Here is a 21281-nt window from a genome sequence, read left to right on the forward strand (position 1 = left end):
CATAGTCAGTACTCCACTCTCAGTCGCTGCTGCATAATAGACAGACGACATCTGTTGGTCTCGCAACGGCATATAACAGGGTTGCACGCAAATAAGAATGCCGACGTGGACATGTCCACAAATAAGTGCCAGTGGCGGAAATCAATGCAACATCAGGGAGATCAAAGGCCCTGTGAAATGGGAAACGCGCGATGGCGTGCCACTTGAAAGTGGAGCCGGAGTGCACTGTGTGCACTAAAGTGACGCAACGACGAGACCTGGCCACAGAGAAAAATTCGCTGCGGTCACCCTACTAAAATAGTGCAACACATTTTTGCAGCTGCATTTACGGGATACGTTGGCCATTCAGTAACTGTAAAATTATTGGAATAAGTATTGCAGCGGCTGAGGTATGCCATACCAAACATCGGTAATTTTCTGGTCCCACCTAACTTTGCTGACATCTCTTTCGGCAACGAAACGGGATATAATGGTTTTCCATATCTTGAACGATAGATGAAAGATTTCACATTAAAAGCCTACTTCATTTACTGATATCTGACCAGCCGTCGAGGAGCTACAGGCGCTAAAAAAATTGAAATTTTTGTCATATCTGCTGACTTTGGCATTTTTTCTTCAGCGTCCCTTTAAAGTGACACCATTTCCACTCCGTACAGGTATACTAGAGTGCCCAGACTTGCTGTGTGCTAGGTATGAGAGCTGTGACGCGAATGAAATGGCATCAGTAAGACTGCAAAGTCGCGAGAAAAAATCAAGTCGCGAAGACGGCGCCACCTTACCCCCTCTCCATCTGTGGACTGGTTGATCGTAGGAAGCTCCGGGAAGGTGCTTTCGTCTTCACTTAAGATCGTTTCCAACATATATTTTTTCACTGAAATAAAAAAAAAAATGTCATCGGCGGACTTTGGTCGATTTAAAATGGAATTACCCAGCAGCCACCACTTCTATTTCACATGCTCCGTGGACGAGGACGCGCCTAAGGAACCTGTTCCATGACAATAAGTTTCTGACGTTCTCTGCTCGGTTCCAATCGGCAACCTTGTAATCAGGAAGCGGACACGATATCTACCGATTCACTGAGTGAGAGGACGTAGAGAGAAAATGCAGATACGTAGACAACCTAAGGGAAGGTAGCTGGACAATGGCATTTTCTGCGCATCTGAACGTGTTAAGACACCCGAGCTACCGGACGATACGTCTCGCGACAAAAAAGCAGTGGATGCCAATGAATCAAACACTTTAGCATACTTCCGTGAGGCCGACAACGACGAGCTCTTTCATTAGCATCACCACCACTTTAGCATACGTTTAAGAAAGGCAAAACGGGACAGAATGGGGTCCGTATTACATCAGAGGTTCCCTCGCAACTAAGACGTACCACATAGTTTAGTGCGTCTCACGGATTGTCCGAAACATTACCCGAAACTGTGCGCTTACACTCAAATTACTGGATTACAATACCCTGTTTCACTGGTTGCCCACTGCACTGTAGTGCGTATTTATTCATTTCTAATCCACACCGATCTGGTTTGGATATTGTTCTTCCACATGCCAGAGCGGCGGGCGAACCACCTTCAAAAACACTTAGTTTGTACTCGCATGGGCGTCTCACATGTATTCGAATGTCCGCGTAAGGGTATACTGATTATGCCAGCTTGCCAAAAATCAAGTGATTCACAGCAAAGAAGTAAAAAATAAAAACCGCTGCACTCTTTGGCGCGCTACCAAACGCATACGAAATGCGATAGCATTGGAGCGGACGAAGGTCGACCCTTCGCTGTGATCGTACACTATTTGGATTCGAATCCCACCAGCGGCTGTGCTCTCTATGATTTTCCCGGCCGACTTTCCAGACGAATGTCGGCAAGGCTCCCCCTAAAGTCGACCAAAGACGCACACCAACCCCCTGTCCTCAACTCCTTCCCGCTGTGTTCCCTCAATCTGTTCAGGTCTGTATGCCGCTCATAGACACAGTTGCTTGGTGACGCTAACACGGCATCAAAAGGAGGAACACGTAGGGAGTTCTAGCACAACGGAAGCGGTCTCCGAAAATTTTACTATGAAGGAAGCTGTCAAATCCAAGAACCGCAACGTTATGCCAGCCACGTGAAAGGAATCACGTGGTTGGCGTACCATATTTTCGGTGAAAGTATGGTTAAGTATAGCAAGCGAGCTGATGATTGATATCAGCGATAGCGAAACCCCTGAGATGATGGACAGTGAGACGTATCCATCCTTGTCCTTCGCCTTGGGCTTTCGTTATCAAGGTTGCTTTCGGAACCGTTGCCGTAAATACCTTCCAACCTGTTAAATCTCTTCTAAATCTCCCTTCTGAGCCGGCGCCAGGATAAAAAGGCAAACGATGGTGTGCAACGTGACACGACGCGGACACCGAGGGCACAAGAGTGGGTTCAACAAATTCTGTCGCATTTAATAGTGAGTTTTAGTATACCGTTGATAAAGTTATCGTCTCTATCGGAACCAATCGCACTCCTGCGTGACTCAGAATCTTATCCACTGATTGGTTCCGGTCGATACGGTGAGACGCTAGCCACGTTATCAACGGTCTGCTAAAACTCCCTAATATTTACCCTAATTCGCCAGGGCTTATGGCGAGCAGAACATCATTTAATTACGTAGAATATGTCATCTTACTTGAGGGTTGGCTCTTCTGAATTGGATGATGGTTTCCATATCCTCCGTCAGGTCCTCTACGGGTTGCTTGAATGCCCACCCGAAGAAGAATAGGAAAATGCGCCACAATATTCCCAACTCGGAAAAACAGTCTGTTGGGAAAACAAATGCGCATTAGACAGTTAATAGAATGACTCTCAGGGGAAGCTGCTCCGTAAGTTGACTGACGGGTTCCGTTCAATAGGTGTCGCTCGACTTCTCTCGTCCTGTCGACTTTTTCTGCCTTCATGTAAACTCGCCTGTTGGCGTTGCAAAGAACAATTTGACAGAAATGACTTTCGAGGAGAAATCGTGTTAAACCCGAAAATGGCGAATTTTGGTCGGGGGTATATATCGGGCGCTTTCAGTGACATATCGAAAACGAGAGGCTCAATGGATAAATAAGTCGCACGACAAACAAATATTACACTGTACTTCGAATGCAGCATGAAAAAACAAAAACGGCCACATTACTAGAGCGCCGAAGATTTACTTGCAATTCCAGAATATTCAGGAAGTGTGGAATTCGCGAGAGAGTGCACACAACGGTTGCAATCATCAGACTTCTATTCGGGTATCGTACGTACTCATCACTAGGCGGATCCCTGGAATGATTGATGGCTTCACTGTCTCCTTTGCTGTCTCAAGGAGCCTCGCTTGGGTTGTAGTTTCGTCTCCTTTCTGGAAATCCATTTCGACACCAAAGGCCGCTCGTACGATCACATCCATGGTTAATCTTTGAAAATCATCGTAGATGTTGAAAGGGTTTCCTTCCTTATTTCCAAGGGCTTCCAAGAATTCATTGGTGCAGCTTTTCAGAAGGCCTAACATCTGTCGAAAATAAGCCTTATGTGACAACCGTCTTTCATAACAAATCAGCAAACCTTCATCAGATGCTCCCGCGAATATTAATTCATGCGTTGCTTATTTATTTAGTTATTTATTACATGATGATATCCATGTACGCCGAAGGCCTGAAAGAAAAAAACACCAAAGCTGCCTGACAAAACTGCAACTGCCTAGATTGTATGCCGAAACCTAAACACACAGGGTAGTACAGAATACAGTCACCTTTTGTCACAGTTGTATCAGAATCACATTTATAAATGAGCTTTCAATAGGGCTCTTCGCGATTTGCATCATTATCACGTGACCTACTGTGTATCACGTCCATTGGGTGGAAAAATAAATACACGTGGCCACATCTGATATAGTAGGCAATGCGATTAGTTTCAGTCATCGTGCAAAATACGCGTGGATACTTTGTATTTTCGTGATGCCACGAAACTATTGCGCAATCGGTTGCACAAAAAGTACGATCAGCTTCGAAATCAGCTTCGGATTCCTAAGGTGTAATAATAGTTCCTAGACTGGTCGTTTCCCACAAGTGTGGCGCTCCAGTCACAGCGCAGGATATGTTTTCATAGCACGGAGAGCTGTGGTGATTATGAACAATAATATCTGAGTGAAGGTCTATGCCCTAAGAGCTCGTTGAGTAGCAGTGGGCTTAAGTGACCATTATATTGAAAGTGTCACCTGTTTCATCTTGCCAGACGTAAATGTTGGTGTGAGCATGCTTCGTAACTCTTTCCATCTGTCCGCGTCAGTATTAAAAACGCTATATCTTGCACTTCTGTTGTAGACGCCGAAGAGTGACAGAACCTGAGAAAAATAGAGCACATCGGCAAAAAGATGTATATTCCCTGTCAGGATGACGTTTCACATTCCGACTGAGGTCAGGATAGCAGCAATACCACAACATATTCACTGATGGTACACAACGCTCTTTACCTGTGATCGCAAATCAATTGGGGCATGAATGCTTGAAACCATAGAATGATTCACATTCCTCAAACGCGTGAAAACAATGGTGGCAAGCAGCCCCCCCCCCCCCCCCCCTCGGCGGCCTCCAACCGAACATGTTACTGGTTCGAATCGGGCGCAGTAATAAACGTTTTCGTAGCGGCTCCGGTTAAGGTACAACTGTAGCGTTTCAAACTCGTTCAAATGTGTTCATTCCCAAATTTGTTCAGTTTCTGAGGAAGCTTGCAATTATGGGGACTATTTCGTAGAATTTGTATCATCATAGAGCAATTAGTTTCAAGTTGGCATTTCAAACGTTATGGGTAATATGGCTGGCGCCTCAGCTTCGTGCTGACACACATTTACGTTTTTCCGATTCTTTACATAACTGACATTTAGGAAATTTCATGTAGCGTTCCGGAACATAGCGTGTTCTAGAGCACGGAGCCACGATATCAGCAAGGTAACCTTTGACGTCTACAGCTCCACCACCGTTTCCGTCCGAATTTCGTCCGAACGCACTTGTAACGACTCCTGTAACGCTAAAACGTCTTCTTGCTCGACCACCAAGCAACCGCCGCCAATCTCGTCCACTTCCGGTTCTTCAGCTGTTGCTGAACTGTGCTAGTGCTGCAACCTACTAGTCAAATTCACCAACACATGATCACAATTACCAAGACGAAAGTCACTAAAATTAAATTATACGCCCAAAATCTCGCGGACCTCTCAAAAGGCGCAAAATCTTTACGTCACGTACGTTAAAAAGTGATTTACGTCAGCTGATAGCTGGATGCAATGGCAAAGGTTGACACTCATATCTTTGACACCTATCAAAGGAAAGCACACAACTGTCAAGTGGTGACTTACTCCTCTTGCTTGAAAGTTGCCAAAATCCTTAATTTGAATTCTCTTCACAACATCCAAGTCCTTGATAATGAGGAAAGGTATGCTTCCGTTGTAGAATCTTCAGTGCAGAGAAAATAACCAGCAGTTTAAATATCCATGAAAAAGTTCTTGGCTGATTATATAGAGGATGCGGACGGGGTCCAAAAGTGGGAAGTGAGAACCCGCATGCAAAGTGGAACTCGGCAGAACCCGCACATGTTTTGCGTTTTTGCCCTTTTGACACTACACCACAGGAAACACACTGTTATTCCATTTTTGCGCACTATACTCCTCAAGGCTATACTCTACATTTTTCAAATGTAAACAATTATCCCATATTAATTAACGAAATTAATTTTGAAAGCTGAATATTGGCGCTGGCTGTTCAAGCAATATTACGTCTAAGTAGGCCATATCGCAAAAAAAGTAAGTGCAGTGCAGGTCTTGAAAAGAACACTTAACAGGGATTTATGAGAATTTTTTGCACGTTTCTCGTGACGCACCATGTATTTTGACATGTTATGAAAGATAAGACTTGCCCTACAACGTCCCCGTACTCCTTTATCCATTGTGTGTAACAGGCTGCAGCACCCTGCAAGCAAAGATAAAGATGTTACCTCAGTCGGTGTGAGCCATACAAGGAAACACTCAGTAGAGTTCTCTTCGGAAGTTGAACTTCCTGCTGTTGAAATATTCCGTGCTCCTCTGAGCAGAAAATTGAAAAACGGCAATGAAGCTTCCTAAAATTTATTACAAGCTTTCGCGTGGTGGACCACGCTTCATCAGGTAAAAACAGCAAGTTCCTTGCAAGCTGTTTGTTGCAAGCGTTATTCAATTGTCTGTCCTACGACTGGACTTGACTTTTCCCACTCTACCGTAGTATACCTCATTATACTCCTGTAAGGCAAGGTACCGACACAGAGCATTTTTGGAGCGGCTTTATGGTACGCTACGACAGCTTGCCTAAAGCTCAGCAAGCCAACGGGGTACTGGCTGAGCTACTGAGGCCAGCAGGCGATGATAGATGTGCCGGGTGTGCTGACCTTCTGAATCCGTGGCTTTAATCAGTCGACAGAACTGTTGTCACTGTGGAGGGAATCTCTGGGTTCCTGCTCCTCTCAACAGTGGGAAATCTAGGGCAAATTAGTCCACTGTTGTCACTGCGGAGGGAATCTCTGGAATCCGGTGCGACAGCGCGTGGCAGCGAAATTACTTCCTCGTCGTCCACGAGCCGCCACAAGGTGGCTTAATCGTCCCGGATTGAAAGCTATCCTCAAAGTTTTAATTTTCTGAAGGGGAGTCACATACCTTTAAGTAATGTGCTCTTGAGGATCTGGAGCACATTCTTCTTCATTGCCCCCACTACCAACCCGAACCGCACTCTCCGAGCCTCTGAGTCAGCTGGACTCTCGCCCCTTCTCCCTATCGAAGTTGCTTGGTCCCTGGCCCAATCCAGCCCAGCAACGATCTGCGCTCAAAGCTCTTTGACATTTCTGGACACCATCGGACTTCGATCGTTATTGGGAAGGGGCTCGTTATTTTATTCCCCACATCCCCACCAGCAATGGAGTAGAGTGTCGCCTCTGGCGATGAACCTCCCCACTCTCCATCTCAAAATAAAGTTGCTGTTGTTTAGGTACTGTGACGTGGAAAATAAAACAGCACTAAGGCAACTCACACAACGTCTGATAAACCTCAACTGTAACGTTTATTAACAAACCAACGAGAAGTTCGATGAAGATGAGTAAGATTAGCAAAGAAAGAGGCATGTACGAGGTATTGCTCCTGATACACAATAATCCTCCGCAATGATTAGCAGCAAGTGAAAATAAAAAATAAAAAAAAATAGCGGTCTTCCTGTGATGCAAAGAGGACCAATGGGACAGCGATCGATTGTTGGGCTGCTAAAAAAGTGTGTGGCTAATGTTAAAACTCCGCGTAATGGTTTGCGGATATGGGTCAAAGTAGGAGCAGTACTGCAATGAGTTATGATGTAATGCTAAAGAGGATGACGCGCTGTGCAGCTTGGCGTGAAGAAACTGTTGTGGCAGTGATTCAGGTATCGGCGGATACATATATCCATTGCTCCGGGAAATGCGCGGTACCTTACGTTGCTATAGCGAAGCTCTACATGTCGAACATACGACAAAATTGCGCGCATCTTCTCCTGCAACGGCCTCAGTGAGCAGAACCTCCCACTTGACACGTGCTGTAGGGGACACGGTTGTCTAATATCACCACTCCGTGTTTTATCCCATCTCAAACCTCCAGGTGTTGCAAGACTATTTCTTTCGAGCAATAAACACGTGCAGCACATGGTCCACCTTCAAATACAATATTGGCACAACACTTTCTAGCACAACAGAGGTAATATGTGACGGCGGATTACTGACCGGCGACTTTAGCTAACCGTGTCCACAACAGTACCTTCTTAACGTCACTTGCGCATCACAAACGATCGCACTCCGAACATGGCGTACTAAATAGGTTGTTCACAAATTGTCGCTGGACCAGCTCCGTTGGTACAGTGGTTAGGATGATCGCTTTCCAAGCCGAGACTGAGTGGCGACACGGGTTCGAATCCTGTCACCGGCTGTGCTGTCTGAGCCAAGGCTCAGCCAACGTGAACACGTAACCGCTAAACGTTCGTCTCTCCACGCAGTCACAAGCCCAGTCTGAGTCAGAAAATGCCTTCATGCCATTTCCTGTTCTCTGAAATGTTAATACGTAGTCCTTCGTTTGTTTGACGTAGCGCAGAATATGTTTCCCGCCATTCCGGTGTTCTTCAGTTGGGTTCTCTTTGAACTGACTAATGTAGGCCGTAGAGAATGCTAAGCCTGGCCTAGCCCCGGCGAGGTACAGCAGTCCTCCAACTGCTTGGCGGTATTTATAGGAAAGTGCATTCGTCGTCCGCCCTTCTTTGGTTTCCGACCACAACCTCATTCCTTCGTCCAGTGGCGATGAAGCTCCTTTTGCGTCTTTCATCCCGAAGGTAGTCACAATCTCTTCGGAGTAGGCTGTTTGGTGAAAAGTGAGTCTTCTATATTGGTGAATTCAGTTTGTAGGTTGCCAAGATCTTTGACTTCAAAGACGTTCCTCATGCTCTCCTTGAAGTCCTTGCAGTTCGTGTAATTCTTTGCAAGAATCAACATGTCGTCCACATATACTCCGACAATAATGCCTTCTTCAATGTTGAGATAGACACACGGATCTGCTTTTGATCTGGATAGCCCCTCACTCTTTAAAAATTTGTCCAGTCCAACGTTCCGCTCTCTTCCTGACTGGCGCAGTCCATATAAACTCTTCTCCAGAAGACAAACGCCGTCGTTCTTTCATTCATAGAACTGGACAGGTTGTTCAATACATATGGTTTCCTTCAAAGTACCATTCAAGTAGGCTGCGGTTATAACAACCTGGTGTACAGACCATCTCCATTCGATTGCTAACGCAACCAATATGCGAATCGCCTTCAATTTTACAACTAGGGAGAAGGTTTCGTTGAAATCTACTCCTTTATCTTGGGAGTATCCACAAGCAACAGGTCGAGCCTTGTATCTTTCTAGATCTCCATTTTCCTTGTACTTTTTGCCAAAATATCCACTTGCACTTCATAACGCGTCGATCCTTTGGCCCCGGAACTATTTCCCATGTACCGTTCCTCTTTAGGTTATCAAGCTCCTCCTGGATGGCGTGCCACCAGTTCCTTTCATCAGGCATAGACAGAGCTTCTTCGACGGTAGTGAGATGTGGGATAAGTCATTGCGCTACACAGTAGTAGTTCGGTCCACGGCTTGGATGCGAGTCGCTCTGAGCGTCTTGGGTATGGTTTGAATTTGTTTCTTGGGTGTCTTCATTATTTTCTTTATTTTGAGCATCACAAGGGTTCGTCGCACTTGTACTGATATTTACCTCCCCCTCGCATGCTGCTTGTGGTGCTATTAATTCATCATCCTCAAGGTTATCAAATACAACTCCGTCGTGGATAGCGGTGGTTTGAGTCGCTATATTTCTCATTGGCATGCGCGTTGGTTTTGGATGGAAAACTGTTTTCGTAGGTTCAGTTTTCGATTCAGATTTCGAAAAGACAACATCCAGACTTACGAAGAATCTGTCGTTTCTCCAGTCCTAGGACTGTGGGAGGTACACGTGTGAACGCCGGGTACTTCGACGCCAACTTGAACTCCTCGACAATGGACCATTCAGCCTGTCCAAAGTACTTGGCCCATGGAGCTCCCCTGCGCATCAGTGCCGGGCTCTTCGCTCCCTTTTTGCTTTCATGCAAGCCACTGGACTCCTCGATGAGCTCTAAACAGAACTCCGACCTGTCGTCGCTTCAATCTCACCATAATTCATCCTCTCATATTAACCACTGTGAAGTGGGGTAGGGTCCTGTGGCTACCACGGGGAAACATCCCATGTCATCGTCACTTCTTCATTTATTGTTGTTGTTGTCCAGTCCTAGAGCTTGTACCCCTTAACGCCTTCACGGTAATTACCCTGGAGGTGTTAACGATTAACGTAACCTTGCTGCTTAACTAACAAGTACACACTCGACTACCTTCGGGTCTAACTTCGTTATTTTTCGCTGCTTGCTCTGTACAGCCCAAGCCTTACACACGTAAACTCTGAGGTAGTCGGTGTTGGGCTTTCTTCCTCCACATATTGTCTCTAGAGCCAGACCACCTACAGCTTTTGACGGATGCTTGTTTCGAATATGAGCTGCTCTAATAATAGCATCCGCCTAAATGGCTTTGGTGGGTCCTGACTCGATCAAGAGGCATCTCGTCATGTCAATTCTGGCGTTCCAGGAACTGTCAGCTGACGCCATATTCGATACTTGACCAAGTAATTATTGAAGCGTTTTCCTGGGTTCTCGCCACCATTGTCACTGCTAATAACTTTGATGGTAGTACTGTGCATATTCTCAGCCATGCGTCTGTATTCGTCGATTTTTTAGAGTGTTTCATGCTTCGTCTTCATTGGATACAAGACAGTATACCTCGAATAGTCATCAATGAAGGTTACAAAATAGTTTTACTCCTCTTTTGACGTTGGTGTAGTCCTTCCCACATCAGAATGAATTAGCTCCAACGGTGCTTTTGCGTGACACGTGACGTCGCTACAAGGAAGCTGCTCCTCCTTAGTTTAGCTATAGCGTACATATCGAGCATGTTTCCTCTTCACTGCATGGGCTTTCTCCGCGTTGCGTTCAGTTGGCGTACAAAGTTGGCGTACAGCATCCTGATGTAGATGACATAGCCAACGGTGCAACAACCCTGCGTCCACTGCGTGTCTTACTTAGGGATTACTTATTACTTAGGGATACAAGGATTTTTCAGGCGGGGGGGGGGGGGGGGGCAGGGTCCGCTACGGGCAAGTGCCACGAGCATGCTGGGATTGGTCCGTTGAACCCAATGTTCAAGTCTGGAATTAAGGGGTCCCCCCCCCCCCCCCTAGATCGGCGCCTGTTCTTACTTTAGACAGCTTCGATGCTGAGTGCAGTTCTAACCTTTCTGTTCGTACTGTTGGTACCAGCTCGTTATTTTTCTCTCGTACTTCTGCTTTTCGGTCGTTGAACATGCGAGTAAATCTAAGCTCCTCAATACTTCCAACTGGCAGACGATTACCATCTAAATCTGGCATATCCAAAACGTCTTTAAGTGTTAGATACGTTCCGCCGTATAGTTCTCTGCAAGCTGAAATTGTACTTCACCTTTACCGAGAACTTGCGTGACTTCTTTGTTTGCTGCCTCCACTGCTGAAGTGTACGAGTAAAACCGCGGTAACGTAGTCCTGTGCGACGTCATGTGGTCAGTTGTGCCGCTGTCCAAATGCCTGTGCATAGTTCTGAAACAAATAGGACAGTACTAACGCCGTAGTGCCGCGCTTGTACTTGTCCTGTGTTCTTTTTCCTTTCTTCGCTCTGTCTCTTATGTCTTCAACTATGCACAGCTTTTAGTGACTCGTCACATTCCTGAAGTACCTCACGGGATGGAATGCGTGAAACAGCATAATGTTCAATGGTCGAGCATCAGGAAACACCATGAAGGGATCCTTGTGTGCAAAGATAGAGCACACATATTAGAGACCGCGGTGTGGAATATCGTAAAAAAGACACTAGCAACACCAGGGAATTACGATGTTAACATCAGAGTGATATTAAACGGTTGGAGCACCTTATTTATTTACACATGGTAAACAAGACCTTCGTGCACGAGGCTGCACTTCTTCAGGTTACCTTTGTTTACCATGTGTGAATAAATAAGTTGCTCCTATATACTGTTTAATATCACTCTGATTTACTCACAACCGGCAACTTCACATCGCCTATTTTTTGCTGCCCTTCGTATCTTCTTGTTAACATCAGAGAAGAAAACACCAGGAATGTCCCAAATCACTACTTTTTTCAATAGGGTAGTTAGAAGTTAGTCCTGTGCGGTGTCTCTTTTTCGTCCCTCTTCTTTCCCTTGCTGCTTGTTTCTTTCCACACCATGTCAACATACCAGCTACCCCGCGTTTCTACGCTTGGGCTTGGAGTTACATCCTCGGCTTACTTGTATTCACTCGCGAAGTTATTATTCTAGCGGTGGCGTAACTTAAGAGGATACAAGTGGAATAGCACCGCCATACACGACGACGACAACTGCTTTATCTTGATGATCATGATTGCGATGATGTTTCATCGCAAGAGGCGATACTCTACACCACAGAAACGAGCGAAATCCCTTACGGTGTCCAACAAGTTGGAAGCGAGTTCAGCCACGAGCGTTGCTGGGCTGAATTTGACCACGAACCAAGCAAGTTTGTCATGGCGAGAGGACGAGGATCTATGTGATTTAGAGACACCTGCAGGTGCCAAAGTATTCGCCACACATGTTCCACTAGGTTAGTTATGAAAGGCGAAGTGTACGTCGTGTTCCTGTTCGCATTCCCTATGTCCCACGTCTTTCTTTCTTTTACAGGCCGCGGTTACGGCAGCGATAATACCGCAAAGCGTGGACTATACCAACTTTTTTTCGGTTATGCTTTCTGCTATGCCAATATGCATTGCGGAGTAGTCTGCTATGCCAGTTGTAGGTCCAACTTTTTTAGTGACAGGACAACATGAAGTTTCAACGTTCTGTCATTTGTGCACGCCAATAATGCTTAACACATTTTACAGAGAAAGAAATACACATCACGAAGCCGCACACACCCGCGTACAATAAGTTATTTTCTGTATAAATTTTTAAGTTCCTCGCACTGCAGTACCATAATACGGATGAAGGCGAACTACAGCTTGCGAACTACTGCTTCGCCAACACAGAAATGTTGGAAGGAGCGTCTGTGATTCAGTAAATCATTCGATAGCAAAGCACAGCATGCATTGCATCGAATGCTCTGTTAAACATGCTTTCACCAAGAATCAATATGGCGTCGGCTGGCCAGGGGATGCATAGGCTGAAGGGGAAACCGAAAGTTGTCTAAAAGATGGGGATGTCGGAAGTTGTGGGTAGGCGCTTAGTTTTGGCAATCAGACTTTCGTTTCATTCGTTTGAAGCTGACTTTAATACGCTCTCGTAGCGACTAAGTGAGCCTACATACACGTATGAATATCTATCTAAGGTGTGTGTGTGTGTGCGTGTGAACGAAAGTCGGTTGGAACCTCTTACCGCACTCAAGCCGGCATCAGCCCCTTTGCGAGTCGGAAACAAAAAAACAAAAAAAGAAAACGATGACCTGCTGTTGAGAACCTAGATATATCCATTATAGCTACAACATGACCATATGTAACTTTCTTTGTGAACATACAAGGACCAACCGCGTGCTATGCACATCAAATGTACGTAAAGCATATGTGAAAGAGTACCTTCGTTACGAATTCTCGCATGTTTCCCGAAAATAAATTGGGCTCCGGGCCTGGGATCCCCAAGTCCTTGAACAAAGAAAATCGCCTCTTCCGCCATCTGCAACAGAAAGGGAAATATTAGTATAGCGATGCTTTCGCAACAATCACGCCTACCATTCTGGAAGTTTATTTCAGGCAACGTAAAAGATTATTCTCTAAACATGAAGCAATACGCCGAGCCCAGACCAAAACTAAAAAAAAAAGAAACGATGTGACGTGGAGACTTGTTAAAATTGTTTTCAAAACATATCTGGTTTGCAGTTACAGATAAATGGCATGAAATATTACATGGCTTACAATTTCAGATACCCCATGGAGAAAGATACACTAATCGAGTTACAGTTAGTTTCAAAAATGTACTCAGTACTTTTGCGGTAACTTTCATCCATGTTCTCCAAAAGTTTCCAGTTGAAAGGCATTTTATAAGTGAACGCATGGTCAACCGTCGCTCCGCCGCCATTTATCCCTGCTTTGCCCTTGAAGCACACGTGACATACGCGTTACGCATACAGTTCTATTTATGTACCTTAGAATTGTGTTGCTGAGTGCATTTATTGTAAGTTAAGGCCGGTGAAGGAGATATGAATGGGCTCAGAGTTTGGATCGTGCAGGCGGAGGATTACCTCCAGTACTAGCACACGCTGCCCAGTAGTTCACAGTATTACACACATTATTCGACACTGAAACGTTTTTGTAGCGCTGCTATACCGCTGTTAGCTTCGATCGCATCGAGATCATCCACATTCTCGGGAATAGCATTGCGGAGTAGTCTCTGTGGAAATGGCTTTCGACTGCCGCATCTCAGCTCTCATCAGCAACGTACTAGTCGTCCTCAACACAGAGCGCCCCCAATACGGATTGTACAGCATCAGTATTAATGTATGACTCGAAAAGCTTTCGTCTCTTTATTATATCCGTCTGATGTTTGCCATCTAGAAACTTATTTGTATCCAGCATACCGATGCTTTCATTTCGAAACGGCACATACAGCCTTACCATTTCCCGTTTCTAATTTGCTGTTTCGTGCAAGTCGTAGTGCCTGTATCGAATGACTCGCGGTATACTGCGGGTTTACGATAATTTCGACGTCACGAGAGATGGGTTCGCCGTTGTCGCCTCCCCAGAGGTGGGCATCGTTACGACTAACGCTCTCGGGGAATGTGCGTCCTGTGCCGACTTCCAAGGAAACTGTGCCACTGAGATTCGTACCCACATACACATTGGCAGTGTCGGCATCTATGGATTCCTTGTCCAATTGCGATTTGCGTTTATTGTTGTGTGCGTGCTTTATTTTTGTTGCCCTTGCGGTTGTAGAGTGAGTATATGTAAACCACGTTACGACTGGCTTCACATTGGCTGTCGAAGCAGATACAAATAGATTTATTGTGCGGACTCGTGTGTGACCAACAACGGCAAGCCTATTTGGACACTCTTCCGTCTGTAATCGGATATCAAATTGTTTCAGCAATGTAGTGTAATGTTTGTCAGGATTTTCATCCGTGACGCTGAGAAGTTCATGGTTCAGTTGGCTAATTCCTCAATTAGATTTGTTCACGTATTCCACTACTAAAGCCTACTTCTACTACTACTTCTACTACTAAAAAGTGTACTCTTCTAAGATGAATTGTATGTCCGTGTTCGAACTGAGCACAGTAGCGACCCATGGACGGAATGTGTTAGTGTATATGCCATTAATGCGTCGTTTTAAGTTAATATTGTTTTGCACGTCGCAGTGTCGCAGGGGTAAAATTAAAATATCCATCCATTGTCAATCGGTCACCAAGACTTCACCAGGTGAGTTGCACGCTCGTTGCTCCAGTAGCTGAAACAAACGTTTAGCTTTGTTCTGTAAACCTAACCGGCGAACATCCTGTTCCAGGCAGTAACAACCGACTTTCGCTCATGGACCAAAACGAAATGCTCAATCGAGAAATGGATTATCCACGTTTGGTGCAAGTGAATGCATGAAAAACTGAGCCCACTTGATTGTTTCTTCTTGTTATCTGTTGTTCCAACGTGTCTGAACATACTGTACATACCGTCCACAATGCGCAAACAAAATATCTTCATGGCCATGTACAGCAGGTACGGTCCTACGCCTCGACGATCCTGTCGACGAATCTCAGTCGTCGCCATCATGTCGGTGTAACCGGTATATCCAAGCTATATTGTAGTGGTTCGACGTATGATATTAATGAGAGGGAAAGCTTCCGTTGTTCCTGGCGTATTTAGTTTGCATTATTATTGTGTTGTACATTGCCGTTGCATTTTGCCCCGGCACAACGTCTAAGCACACGTCTTTATTGCAAAGCAGTTTGTGTGCTGTCCTGAATCCAACAGATACATACTGATACCGATTCTGGCGTCTGATCGACATCCAGAGGTTCAACCTCAATGTTATTACCTTTGTTAATCGAGGATTCTGTCGACGTTGTGGAGGTTTCGCCGTCACCGCACTCCTCCAGTACTGCGATGTCGACTTTGATCGCATACAGCCGATATGACGTCGATTCCATTAAGCATGCCAAGTATTTGCGTATCAGAAGCTTGAGTACGTAACGACGTAGGTGCACTGACTTGTGGACGAGATCGCGTTTGATGTTCATATTAAAAGCGCAACCTTCGCTCAGTGGGCGTGACAATTGATTTGCTATTTGAGAAACGTCCACTGGCACGTTGATTACTTCACCAACCCTTCCATAGCTGCACGTAGACGGCGAATGTGCACAAACGGCAGTCTTGGCGAGGCCATATACGTTCACTGAGTGCATCTAGTGGTGGTTACCACGGCTCATTGATTGTGTCTATGCAGCACACAGACGGAACGCCATGATGGACTCATCGTCAAACTATTGCCCCAGTACGTCCGCGTGCCTGTTAGTCACCTAGGTAAAGTCTCCCCAGACAGAACACTTTCTCCTGTGCACGTGGGAAATGGATAACAATGCCCATATACGGAAATGGATGTGCGTCGCACATCCCTGGGAGCTTTTATGGACGGACGTCCCTTGCGGTGTATACGCAGGATGTCCAGTCTCACTGGTGAAAACGTGCTGAGAAACGCGCGGTGGTGTAGCATTGCGCAACTTTGACTGTCGATGGGCCTACTAAGTGTCTCAAACCAGAAGCAGTAAGAAACGCAGACATTACGTGTTGATGGTGAGTTAATGCTCCAAACAATTCGTCACTTCAGTATTGTTTGTGTGCATAATCGAGTTAAAACTACCACCCTTCATCCTGATTGAGAGACGAGTAGGACTCTCGAATTTACGGAAGCGCGCAAGACAACTATGGTACAAGCGATGCCACTGCTTTTCTATGTGATATTTTGGACCGGGGAAATACAAGAACAAATAGGAGAAAGAGTAGTGAGTGCCTGCTCCTCACTTTTAGGGTGAGGAGCAGTTGCATAAGTTTAGCCGATGGTTTCCGGCCTTGGGGTTGATATTCAGCCGACGGTAATTACCAATGTACTTGTGTAGTTACTAAGGTCTCAGCCCATAGAGTATAGGTAACGGGTATGTGCGCATACACTGCACGCTGAGATGTCTGTATGGGTTCGGAACTTGGGAAGGGAATGCGTGCTTTGGTGGTCCGCGTGAAGTCACAAAGTGGACATAGGCCTCTACTGGCCATCATGAGGACTGATGATACTCAGGAATACAACAGGAAAATATGTGCACTGAGTAAGTTTGTTACTATATTGTCGTTACAATTTGTTACTATTTTGTCGTTCTTCCAAGATACCGTTTGCAATTTATTACGCCAAACAGGTATTGTGCGTGTGAGAATTTTTCGAGAACTAAGCTTGGCTTGCAGTAATACCGTAATAGGATTACATGGGAGCATAAGCGTATGGGAGCGTAAGATTTAAAGTAATGTCAGTCTTTCAACTTTCTGCGTGCCTCATATGATGGTTGTCGGAACGTGTGGCCTGTATCCACGTGCGCTGAATGAAAACGGAAATAGCAAACCATCGTTGTCGCTATTCTGTGAATATTACAAATACTGAAGAAAGAAAGAAAAAAGAACAAAGAAAGTCAGATAGCAAACAACAGAAAAGGAATGCTGAGGTGGGAGCCGTGAAAAAAAGAAAGGAAGTCGGAGTGATGACTAGGAAAGGAAAGCGTCGCTTGGCGGAAAAGGTTATGGCATCTACGTCGCGCTTTTCCTTCCGGTTTTTCGCAACGACTTCCGTTTCTCGCGGGCGAATCTTTTTTCATACCAAAGATGCCTGCGCACTAACGCCCACTTCGCAAAAGAATAAGGATTATGAGCAACGTGTTCCTTAGTGAAATTAGTTCTGTGACTTGACGAGGCTTCAAAAGCGATTGCATGACCTTCCAATGATATGCGCGCTTGACTGCGCTGCTGCTGCTGCTTCCCGGAAAGTACTGTTGATACCAGTCGATAATTACCTGTAACATGTACTTGACGTTCATGGCAACTTGTTTGTAGACTTCGACCGTGTTTCGTAAGCAACCCCTCGGTAAAATTAGCTCGATAAGGACACCAGCTGGTACAGTGTTAGAAATTATGAAAGAGGTATAATATCCATGTGCCCTTCTGATACCCTCCAATCAATGTCGATACCTTGGAACTCATAAAAAGAGGCGAAGTGCTAATTTCTCACTCTATGTACTCTTTCGAAGTACCCTTTCCTGCCACCGAGGTATAGTACAAGCGCCAAGGCGGCCACTGCTGCACCCTGGGACTTTGCTGCAGTTGGCACTATTGATCATCACATTATTTTCAGAAACCCCGGCAGTTCATATAGCGGCGATGATGAGGATTGTGCGCGCATAGTGAGAAGCACACGATAGCCATAATGACGACAATATGCACGTCATGTCCTCTCCCAATAGTATGATTCAGGGCTTTTAGTGGGCACTACTGGAACTAACTCGTGATCTCAGTGTGCCCTTGATATTGCAGAGTTTTAGCAAAGCGTTGCTTTCGTCGAACCGCGTCAACCCGGACAAATCAGTGGATAAGAGTCAAATACAGAGTTACACACGACTGCGACTGGTTCCGATAGGCACGATAACCTCACCAACGCTTGGTTTGCTAACACTGCCTAGTATTATGGAATTTTAGGACAACGTAGAATCTTCAAGGTAGCGAGAAAAAAAATACGAAATCTCACCAGCAACCCTGGTATTTTGGTGCGTGAGCGAACCTGGGTCTTGCGAGGACAAATACGAACGCAAACAGATATTTTTCTCTTTTTTTGCATGGATGAGATAAGTTAAGTGTGTACTAATCACTTACTCGGATATTCAATATAGGAAAAGGTTTCTGTTTGCCTGCTTTCCGCGCCCATCAGAGTCAGAGTCGTGCAGAGTGAACGAGTTTCCGGAAGCAGATACACTTACAAACACGTGACAGGGTACTCCATGCGCCTCCCCAGTAAACAATATATGTCTCAGAAACGTCCACACGATATCCCACTTGGGATTTTGGGATATCCCAGGGACTAGGCTGAATAGCCCGTTGACGTCTCTGGGACAGATAGAGGACCCGTATTTCTTCCACATTTGCTGATCCAGGGAAGGTTCCAGGAATGTCTGTCAGGGATATTTGGACATATAGAGGACATATACAGGACGTATTATTATTATTGTATTTTGTAGCTTTTTTGCAATTTTTACTTAGTCTACGGAAAATACTACTGTGCAACAGAGAACATCGTACCAACGAATTCTTGTTTATTGAACACAAACCAAGTACAGTGATGTTACATGCACTGTAAGAAACGCTCTTTCTAATAGTACAAAATATGATATTACAACATAAATAGGCTAATTATTAACAATATAGGGTGACACGGATAAGACGCATAATAAGACAATAATGGTCATAATAATAATAATCACGTGATTGCTACGCCACTTCGCAACCGTCATCCCTGAAAGATAATCAATAACATAGTTAATTCCATCTATTGGGATAGCCGCTCAAACACTGCCATAAATAGGCGTAAAGAACAGACACTCTGCAAAAAGTGGGAACAAATGCAAGACAGTGACTTACCGCAGCTTCTCTTGCAGTATAGATGGTTACACGCGGAAGCAGCCTAATCACTGGCAGACCCAAGCGACGTCTTCCGGTTTATGCCTGGCTCTTCAGTGTTGTAGAGACACCAGTAACTTTACACATGTGTGAGGCTATCCATGGTTCTGTGTGGATACTGTAAAACAGTCATTTTTTATTAATCTAGAGTCACATCGCGTCCATGTGACATTTAAGAAAGATAAGCGGTCATGCAAAAAACAAGGAACTTTGAAAAAACAGTGCAGTCGAACGTGAAAACATAACTGCTATCCTTTATATGAAAGACAACTGTAGCTGAGCCAAGTTTATCTACTAGCAGGCTGCGCATAGTTAATAGAATTTGCTTCAACATTGCTTTCATCATTCCCAATCAAATCCTGAATCAAAGAGATGTGAAGAATTGGACTTGCACTTTGTAGCTGTACACACACAATCTCACACAGTTCCGCCGTTCGCATGAGTTCGTCAGTGATACGCACCAGACTCTGCAGGTAAAGCAAACTACAGCTGTTTACTCAGATACAAAGCTGTCATTGCTCCACACATCTACAACATGTGATTGTTGAAAAAAAAAAAAAAAAAGCAACGCACAAATCTTAAGTGAGGCAAAAGGAAGAACGAACTCACCTTAACTGCAAAGCCGGAGAACAAAGGAACGCTAGCTCTCGCACACTACGGCAATCGTTGTTATGCACAACGTAGTTGTTCGACGTACTGGCCAGTACTGCCTCAATGCTCCCGAGATTCCAGTACAAAATACGCATGATGCTGAGGTTCCAAAGACCCTTCCGTGTAACATGTCATATCCTACCGAACCGCTACGACGACGCGCCTCGCCTGTTTGAAACGGCGGTTGGGGAATGTCGATGGCGATGAGGCAGACGTCGTTACGCTTCGGCTCGCGCTTGTTGGGAACTTCATTCTTGTTATATCCCTCAACATACGTGACCGATCATTATAATTCCCGTGAAAAAGGTAAAATATGTTTTTTTCTCTCTCTCTCTTTTGTTTATTGGCTATGGTGCGATACGTGATGAGTCGTTACAAATATGATTAGAAAAGGTATGGATATGAAGGTATAAAATCAATATTGTTATTATAAGGAAAGAGTGAGAAATTGCCACGTCTGAGAATGCTGGAAATGGCTGTTATCGACACAATAAATCATTGTAAGGTAAAGAAATGTCATTGTTGTGATATTCGTAGTATATCCACAGAATATTCACTGAGGGATATTTGCGACGTCTCATGGTGGATATACAGCGGACGTTGTGAGGATGCGCGTGATATCTCTGACGTGTGAGACCAATTTGGGAGGTCTGTGGGATATTGATGGTTTGCTGGGTGTGTCCACTACTGTTCGCTGTCGCTGCGGTCAACAAGTACGTAGCTCTGGTGTTCCGTAAACTTTTGTCGGGATTTGTACGTTCTCATTTCTGCGTCATGTCAGTAAACAAGGTTGAAAGTGCAGCTGTCCCTGTGCGTGTCCCCGACTCATGTTTATCATGGGCTCGTCGGAACGATACCGGGTAAAGTGTGGAGCTCCGTGGCTAATCAAGATTCGGAGTCAGCGAGCGAAGCGGATTACGGTTAGTGGCCGAACAATTGGACACATATACAGAGCTAGTATCAAAAACATGTTTACTCTCACTCAAGAAGATAGGTTGTCAACTCGCGATCAAGACACGGCTGCTGTTTTATCGACCACTAAAATTCCACACACGATTCGGCAATTTACACAAAGCTGCTCTGCGCTCAAGAAACTTAAAATCAAACTGGGCACAGAGGCTACCGGGCAACTTGCACAAAAGTGCAAGTGTGCCTTCAACCAAAATCGCCAATCAGGCTACCTAGCTAAACAAATTGTTCACGTCAATCTCGTTAAAGTATCTTAGCTGCTGAGGGTTGGGGAAGCTCGAAGACTCCTCGAAGAGGCCAGGGACGTCTTCCCAGAGAAAACACTATCTCCCCGGACGTC

General features: G+C 45.2%; 1 protein-coding gene across 1 annotated transcript in view; it reads right to left on the reverse strand.

Moving 5' to 3' along the window:
* Positions 1–21281, reverse strand: part of LOC135378474 (cytochrome P450 3A13-like) — a 115291-nt gene that overhangs the window by 75693 nt on the left and 18317 nt on the right. The window contains exons 2-7 of the mRNA XM_064611531.1: positions 13211–13307; positions 5901–5953; positions 5344–5440; positions 4210–4335; positions 3261–3504; positions 2656–2786 (exon numbers count right to left, since the gene is read on the reverse strand). Of these exons, the coding sequence (XP_064467601.1) occupies positions 2656–2786; positions 3261–3504; positions 4210–4335; positions 5344–5440; positions 5901–5953; positions 13211–13307 (748 nt within the window). The remainder of the gene's footprint in view (positions 1–2655; positions 2787–3260; positions 3505–4209; positions 4336–5343; positions 5441–5900; positions 5954–13210; positions 13308–21281) is intronic.

Source organism: Ornithodoros turicata, chromosome 1, assembly GCF_037126465.1.
Source record: "Ornithodoros turicata isolate Travis chromosome 1, ASM3712646v1, whole genome shotgun sequence".
Lineage (NCBI taxonomy): Eukaryota > Metazoa > Arthropoda > Arachnida > Ixodida > Argasidae > Ornithodoros > Ornithodoros turicata.